This window comes from Hylaeus volcanicus, chromosome 2 (genome assembly GCF_026283585.1).
Source record: "Hylaeus volcanicus isolate JK05 chromosome 2, UHH_iyHylVolc1.0_haploid, whole genome shotgun sequence".
Classification (NCBI taxonomy): domain Eukaryota; kingdom Metazoa; phylum Arthropoda; class Insecta; order Hymenoptera; family Colletidae; genus Hylaeus; species Hylaeus volcanicus.
Window position 1 is genome coordinate 30,863,645 of NC_071977.1, and position 8,609 is coordinate 30,872,253.

The 8,609-nt window shown below is 48.1% G+C and overlaps 1 protein-coding gene across 2 annotated transcripts in view; it reads left to right on the forward strand.

The window, feature by feature from the left end:
* Positions 1-8,609, forward strand: part of LOC128872981 (uncharacterized) — a 15,397-nt gene extending 6,788 nt beyond the window's left edge. For both annotated transcript variants that reach the window (XM_054116211.1, XM_054116210.1), the window contains exons 3-4: positions 3,654-3,818; positions 4,229-8,609. In XM_054116211.1, the coding sequence (XP_053972186.1) occupies positions 3,676-3,818; positions 4,229-6,743 (2,658 nt within the window). In that variant the 5' untranslated portion in view covers positions 3,654-3,675 and the 3' untranslated portion in view covers positions 6,744-8,609. The remainder of the gene's footprint in view (positions 1-3,653; positions 3,819-4,228) is intronic.

Genomic DNA, 8,609 nt, shown 5'->3' on the forward strand with positions numbered 1-8,609 from the left:
CGTAAAATCTAAAAAATTCAATTAATACAAAAGATAAAGAGATTCTTCTTGTATCCTAATCGAGGAAGACATTCTTTCTAAATACAATAAACATTAATTCTTCATGTTTCACTCTTCGCAGAAATCCAAATATGGATTGTTCAGCTTAAAAACGTAAAATGTAAAAAATTCAATTAACATAAAACATAAAAACATTCTTGTTACATCCTAATCGAGGAAGAAATTCTTTCCAAATACAATAAACATTCATTCTTCGTGTTTCACTCTTCGCAGAAATCCAAATTAAGAACTGTGTTTACAATGTTATTGTTGTTCTTGAGTAATCGTTTGTTTTTCCATCCTCGTATAGCTGTGTAACCCAATTTCACTAGACGATGTAAGCCGAGCCAACAAACTAACCCAGATATAACCCCCTAAGGCTATTAACGTCTCGGGTACAAACAAAGAATCGTTATCGCGATTGCGTATCGGTCTGCGATCGTTCGTTCGTCGTCGCGAGGCTTGGTTTACATTTTGTGAGACGTCTAACAGCGGTGATTTATCGACGACAGTCGTTGCACCGTGGGAGGACGATGATATATACCCTCGGCGAGAGTCTAACGGCGATGGTGTCGAATTGGTACTCTTCGCGAGTAATCGACGGCTCGATTACAGTGATCCCAGACGGACTTCTGGGTAATGAGACACCTCCTAAGTGGCGGAATTATTTTCGAGGGTCAATAATGCCGTTTGTTTCACCGATCCCAGACTTTCCGTGGGAAATACTTACATAGGCGTACCAAAAGATGTTTCATTTGAATCGTAGATCGATCCAACATCTACGCGGACAATTTTATCTCGTTAATTATAATTTCTTCTCATTGATTAACCTCGCGAGAGATATCGGCGCGTATGTGCGCGTTTGCTTTTGTATCAAAATGACCGTTAACGGTACCTCTTAGAATCAAAAGTAAAGACGGTATATTTGTACGTCATAATTGCTTATAATTTGCACGTATTCGATTAGAGCAAGGAAAAGTCGATTCGATAATTCGTCCCTCAAGAGGTTAAGAGACGGAGGTTCCACTGTGTATATTGCTTGAATATTAAATCGAAGACGAATCCGAACAATTTCGAGTAATCGGTCATCCAGCTTTTCGGTCAGCGTTCAAGGTTCCACGGAAATTGGGACACTCCAGCTGGCATCGATCGTGCAGAAACGCGTAAGGTCCGGTGAACTCTTCGTCGTCTATTCGAGGCAGCCACAATACCACGTGCTTTTGCTCGAAGCATCTCCGGATTCGCAAAACTTAACGAGCGTATTAATAGAATTAGTCCGGCGCGTTTGTTACTTTTACGCGAGCAGCTCGCGGATTTATGTTCGTTTGTTGGAATAATTAATGCCTCGAATCTACGCTGGACCAGCGATACTCTACGAATGGACCGCGAGGAATTTCGATCGGCTCGTGCAGAAGCTACGCCGTGGACCGGAAGTGCCTTCGTTAGTCGATCAACAAGTGTGATCGATCCCCGGGGGAAACGGACTCTCCTTATACACATAAATGGAAACGGTAGTTGACCTAGTTACGGCTGATGATCTCTGGAAGGATTTAGAATTTTAGTTGGTCGGTATCTGCATCTTGAAGATATTATTTGAGAGGTATAAATCGTTCCGAGTATTCTAGATCGTCTTAGTCGAACCGTCTAAGAGGCGCGTAGGCATTCTCTAACCTTCACGGAAATGCTAAGGACGAACCTCAGATGTTTATAATTACAGAAATAAGAGAGGAATGAAGCATAATTTTGAGCATTCTAGATCGTCTTAGCCACATCCTGTCTAAGAGGCGCCTAGGTATTCCTCCGCTTCATGGAGCTACTAACTTACGAGTCCTTGAACCTCAGCCTTGTCGATTCGCAATTAAAGAAATAAAAGAGGAACGAAGCACAACGCAGCCTTTGTGCGCATCTAATTTGATATTTTATATATCGTAAACAGCAACGTAGAACGTTATCCGCAATAGTCTCGACTGCAATAGTCGCAATAAGATTCGTATATCAGGTCTATTGATTTATGCGTGGCCACCTTTGTCCTCGCGGTATTTATAAGCCTCTACACCGATTTTAACACCCATAGCCGTGATAATGCACAGCAAAGCGGTATTGCAAAGTACTGTCCTCGATAAGAGTACCTCGTACTCGTTCGATAAAAACTTCTCGCTGGCCACGAGGGTTCGTCAACCAGGAAAAGTCCGGAGAGGCCTCGCGGCATCGTCAATCAGGGACGGCGTGTTATCCCGACAACAGGATACGAAACAAAGTACCTGGAACGATCTTACGATCGAGGCCGCAGTAGCCACGATTTCTGCGTGTCGGCAACGAGCGGGCGTCGGATCGTGCCTCGGTTTCCGGAATGAATTACTCGGGAACTGGGACGGCGAATACGAGCGACGCGCGTAAGGCCTAAAAATAAACGCGGTAATAAAAATCACGGATGCATGGCGCACGCATCGTAAGACACTCGACTGTAAAATAGTAGCGTACGCCTCTAGCGTAGTCCTCGTCGCTCCTAAACGCTTGACAATTTTGGTATAACCGCGAGTTTCTCGTTGCCAGCTCGTCCCAGCCTCGTTACTCGCGAACTTTTGAGCGTCCGACACTTTTACAGGGAAATTCGTTCGAATCGGAGACGTCGAATCGACGTCACGAGTCCTTGTTCGCGCGCAATTTATGGTCGTTCGTTCTTTCGTCGGCGAATAGAGACGGGAGTGGGCGCGATCGATGAAGCCTTCGAGGTTCGCTGCTCGATAGCAACGTTGACGTTGCTACTTCCTTGCATGCAAAACCGAACGTGTTTTGCGCGTTCATTATCTCATCGTATATTCTCGGAAACGAAATCTGCCTTTGAGATTTTTCGCTGAATCCCACCGAATGGAATTCGTGTACTTTCAAAAACGCTGAGTTGTGCGTATCAATGGAAAAAAAAGTTCCTCTGATTTTTAATCGTAGTCACTCCATTAAAACTTGGACGTCCGCTCACAGGTGTGCGCGATGCTATCGTTACTATGTAGATGTGCGACCGTTGAAGTGTTGATATACCGAATCGTACATACGAACACACCGAAAACTATAAAAGACTTATATATACTTTTAATATATAATATATAATAGTTTAATAAGTATACAGAGCTTATCGAAAATGTTGGAGGTCCTTGGAAGAGACGAAGGGATTTGAAACAAGTTTTTCCTTAGCGAAAATGTTGTCCGAGGCTTCGTTAAGGAGATATTAAGAGAAAGGCCTCGACCAATCAGAACGCGTAGCTACGCCTACCCCGGCCGCCCACCGGCATACTCGCGCTCCGATTGGTCCAAGTTTTCCATCAATATCTCCTCAACAAAGCTTTGGACGATATTTTCGTCAAGGAAAAAGTTGTTTCAAATCACCTCTCGAACCTCCACTTTCAAGGACCTCAAACATTTTTGAGTATATGTCAGTGTCATGTATATCCTGTATAAGTATATGTATAATATCACGTGTACGCACAGTAAAAGGATGAATAAAACTGCGAAGAAACTTAAAAATCTAAATTTTATTCAACGACTCCCTACGATCAACCTAATCGTCCCTAAGACACGTACCATCCTCGTCTAATTGGAATCCTTCGGCTCTGTTACAGATCCCTCGAGTAACAGTCGAAAATGAGCGTCATAATCAGGCTACAGAACTTGGCATGGTCCGCCAACGCTCTGGACATTCGCCAATTTTTCAGAGGCCTGAGCATACCGGAAGGAGGAGTACACATCGTCGGCGGCGAGCTGGGGGATGCGTTCATAGCGTTCAGGTAAGAAAAAAGTAACGTTACCGTGAAAGAAACGTACGCTCGTGCGCGTCTTATTTTCTCGGAGACGCAAGGAATTTCCTTTATCGTTCGTTAAACGCGCGTAGATAGAGAAGACGGAGAGACGAAGACGTTTTGATGCTTCTTTTGCGGTTCATTGCTCTGCGCTCCAACGCAAGAAGTAGTGTCCGCCGCGATTTCGTATTTATAGCCGTCGCAAAGTAGCCTCGGTGACTACTCCGTAACGACGCGTCGCCCGTCCGCCATTGTTCTGCATTCGAAACGTCTTCCTGGACCTCGCGCTCTTCGCGTTTATTTGAAAACTTTCACGCATTCCGAAAAACCCAGCCTATATATACCAATTACTCACAGCGTGGAATTAATTAATAACATTGACACGTTGGAATTTCCAGCACCGACGAGGATGCTCGACAGGCGATGATGCACGACGGCGGCAAGATCAAGGAGATGAAGATCAAGCTTCTGCTGAGCTCCAGGACGGAGATGCAGAAGGTGATCGAGGCCGCCAGGCAACAGACGCTCAGTCTCCAGTCGTTCATGCAGACGGCGCCAGTAGCCGTTCCCGCGGTGGTCCAGAAGCCAGGCTCGCCCGTCGACAGAAGGGACAAAGAGAAGGATAACGACAGCGAGTCCAGCAAGGACCGCAAGGACAGGCGCGACAGGTCGCGATCTAGGGACAGATCGCGGTCCCGTGATCGAGATAGGGATAGGGACAGGCGCGATCGGGACAGGGGACGTGATCGTAGGCGCAGGGACAGGAGTAGATCGCGGGACAGAGAGCGCGACAGGAGGGACAGACGTCGTCGTCGCGACAGATCCAGGTCCAGGGATCGCACGCGGTCCAGGGACAGGGACAACAAGCGCAGCTCGACGGGCGATCGTCGCAAAGACGCCACCGACGACGACAACAACGACGTCGTCTGCGTTGGTCAGTTCCATAAAGACAAGCCGGTGGCCGCCGCGAAGAAGCCACTGGAGAACGGCATTTGGGAGGTTCCTCCGCAGACCCAAATGCAAGCGGCCATGTTGGCTCCGGGTATTCTGGGGGCCGGAATCGCCGCGCTCGCTCAGGACGGAGAGTCCAGACCAATGACCTTCAGCAGCTCCGTGATCGGGCAGCAGTCGATGCTCCAGCAGAACCAGTTCTCCGTGAACGGGATTAATGGCGTCGGTGGGCTGATGCAGTCCCACGTGCAGACGCTCAGTCACACCGTGGGCATGAACACGATCTCCCAAAACATAGGTACAGCGAATATCCCTAGTCTAACTACGGGAGTCGCTGCGTTGACTCGGCCGAAGGAGTCGTGGAGTCAGAACGACACCACCAGGGTGGACCAGGTGAGGTTCCCGGGGAGAACTGGACAATTCGGAACGGACATGTACGGCACGAACGGGTCGATGAACTACAGGCCCACGATCAGACCCAGTAATCCGTTCATGAACAAGGTGCAGGAGCTGGAGGGCCGTCGGAATCCCCACGCCTTCCAGGCGAACAGCTCCCAGTACGGTTTCGACGGAGACAGGACGACGAATCGCGGCACGACCAACAGCACGTCGAGATTTTCCGACAACAAGAGCGCCAACAGCGTGGGCCACTGCGTGGAGGTGCGCAACATGCCTCTGAGCGCCACGTACAACGACGTGCGTCACGCCTTCCAGGGTATCTACATCAGAAAGGACGGATTGAAGCTGATCAACGACAACCACGGGAACCGAGTCGGGATCGCTTACGTAAAGTTCAGCAAGGCCGAGGGCAAGGAGCTCGCGCTGAGCACGGTGAGATACGTCAGAGGATCCGAGGTAGAGGTCCTCCACCTGGACGAAAGCATCTTCGACAAAGCGGTGGACTCGTACTCGCCGGAGAAGGAGAGAGACCGCGGCGACGACGCCGAGGACGTCAGATCCTCCGCGTGCATCCTGCTGACAGACTTGCCGAGCTTTACCAAAGAAATGGACATCGCGAAGCTCTTCCACGACTGGAAGATCAACGATCTGTTCATCACCAGCGTCAAAGAGCCAGGTAACGTGCAATGCGTAGCCTACGTGCAATTCGCCAGGATAGAGGACGCGAAGGCGTCCGTGAACACGCCGCTGAAGATAGGGAACAAGCCCGTGACCGCGACGGCCATCACCGAGGACAAGTTCGCGCAAGCGAAGCGCGACCACGAGCAGAACAGCATCAATCAAACCACCACGTCCGATTGCGTCATCATGCGAGGCCTGCCGTTCCAGACGATCGATCGCGACATATTGGACTTCTTCTCCGACATAGGAATCGTTCCGCATCGGATACACATGCTGCTCAACCAGAGCGGGAAACCAGCTGGCGAGTGCTTCTGCGAGTTCGACACGACGGACGAGGCCCTCAGGGCCACCGCGAAGAACGGACTGCCGTTCGGCAAGAACGTGCCGACCATAGAATTAGTACCGCGCGCGAAGATGTTGGAAACGCTGGGTATGGTCGATCCCCAGGTCATGGAGACGCAGCAGCAACACTTCCCGCCGCTCCAGGAGCAACGACCGCGGTTCTCGGGGCCTATGAATCACGTGCCACGATTTGGGAACACGGGCTTCGCGCCCAGGTGTCCACCAGGCCTGATGGGCATACCGAGACACCTGCTGGGACGACATCCAGGCTCCATGGACTACGTGGAAGGCTTCGGCAAGCCTGGCTGCGTCCTCTCCCTCGAGAACGTGCCGTTCAAAGCTGACATCAACGAGATCATCGAGTTCTTCGGTGATTTCGACGTGAAAAGGGAGAACGTCATACGACGTTACAACGAGAGGGGAATGCCAACCGGTGATGCCAGGGTAGCGTTCGCGTCGCCCAGCGAGGCTCAGAGGGCGCTCAGGGAACTGAAGCATTGCAAGATGAGGGATCGCACCATATACATGAAGCTCGCGTGAACGACGTCCCCGTCGACGAGCACGCAACTTGTTGAGGAAGACCGGGCCAGCCCTGAGTCGTGCTCCATGTGGCTGAGTAGGTAACAGACGCGTTGGAAGGATTAGAACAGCCTACGTGTTGGACGAACAGAGGATAGTACGACAGTACAATTGGTACGACGTATTCGTATGCGACGTATTCGCTCTTAGAGGAGTCTTTCTGGACTGGGTGTATCATAATATCGAACCAGACACGCTCGTCGAGGAGCTAAGCGTGCAGCGCGTGGCCCACGTCCAATTCGTTGGAATAGAGGACGCAGAGGCGTCCGTGACCTCGACTCTGAAGACGGGCAATCGCGATGGCGATCATCGAGGACAAGCTTGCGCAAGCTGGTAAATCAAGCGCGATCTATCGTGCGAAACTATAGGTCGCGCGTTTAGACTTCTGAAAGCCCAGGGACGCTCAGCAAAGATGCCCGACATTCTTATCTGGATAGAAATATCTGGCTGACGAAGGATGGGAAAGACTGATAGAGGATAAACAGGTTCTGATCTCTTATTCGATCGATGAGAACGACACGAATTGTAACATGAAATTATGTTTAACGAATGGAAATTCGTACGAACTGCTAAATCAATAGTAGCTGTGTTTCTATTCATCCGTTATTCGAATGAAATGTTGTTTATCTCCGATGACGAGGGATTCGAAGCATCGTAAGGTTAAGGATCGCACCGTGTACATACATTATTCCAGGAAATATTTGTGGTGTTTGTTCGGAGAAATCGGCGTTGACTCGAAGCTTGGTAAACATTATCGAGCGACAGTGACGTAATCTTGTTATTAAGTTGTTTTTCTTTCTAACAGAGACACCCCAGCGCTCAAAATTCCTTTACACCGTATTTCCTTTTCTTACTAAAAAGATGTACAAATTATCGTATTCCTCGTACACGCTTCGGCGACTGTCCATTTTTGATATATTTTTTTTTTTTTTTTTTTTAAATTTAAATTAGGGACACATTTGCGTTTTATTCCATCGATCATGAACTACGTTGTAATATTACCATGTTCATTAACCGTACGTTAAGATTTGTACATATAATGTAAATCATCCCGATCTTCGAACCTGAATCGCGTTATTTTCTACCGAAAATTGTTCGTTCGAACGTTGCATAGAAGTTGTAATAAAACCAAGTATCGTAAGCGGCGTCTTCGATAGCGTCTTCGTTTCAAAAGCAATATTTTTATCCGTTAAATAATTTCCGCGGTAAACATCGCACTTGCGTCGCGTCGGTGCACGGCTAATGGCTCGTTTTAATTTGAAATTTGAAAAGAAACAAACATTGTCATTGCTTGCGCACCAACCGAATACCGAAATGACGCGTACGCGATTCAATCATATCATGGGAATGTTTAACGTCGACGCAGCCGGAACGTTTCGTAAGATCGATAATCAACGCGTAAATGTTAACGAAGACAGGTGTATGCGAAAAAGTACAAAGTTCGAGGCTCGACGAGCACTTTGCTCCGCGCTCGACTTGCGATCGTTCTAACGCTCCACGTCGAACGTACGTAGTCGAACTTGGTAGAAATTAGGGGAACAATCGACGCATCGTATTTTTTCTACCGATTATGTATGTACATTACATATGCCACACGTTGCGTCGGTTTGTATATAGAACAAAAATATATATATATGTATGAAGAGAAAGAAAGGATGAATTATAAATATAGGTAATAAATAAACACGTTAGGCTCCGCATAAGTGTAAAATAATATTTATACGACGAACGAATCGACGAAATCTAGGTGTACTTAATCGTTCATTTTACCCTATGTTTCTCTTCGATATAAGCACTTGGAAACTTCAATAAATTTGTATTTACATC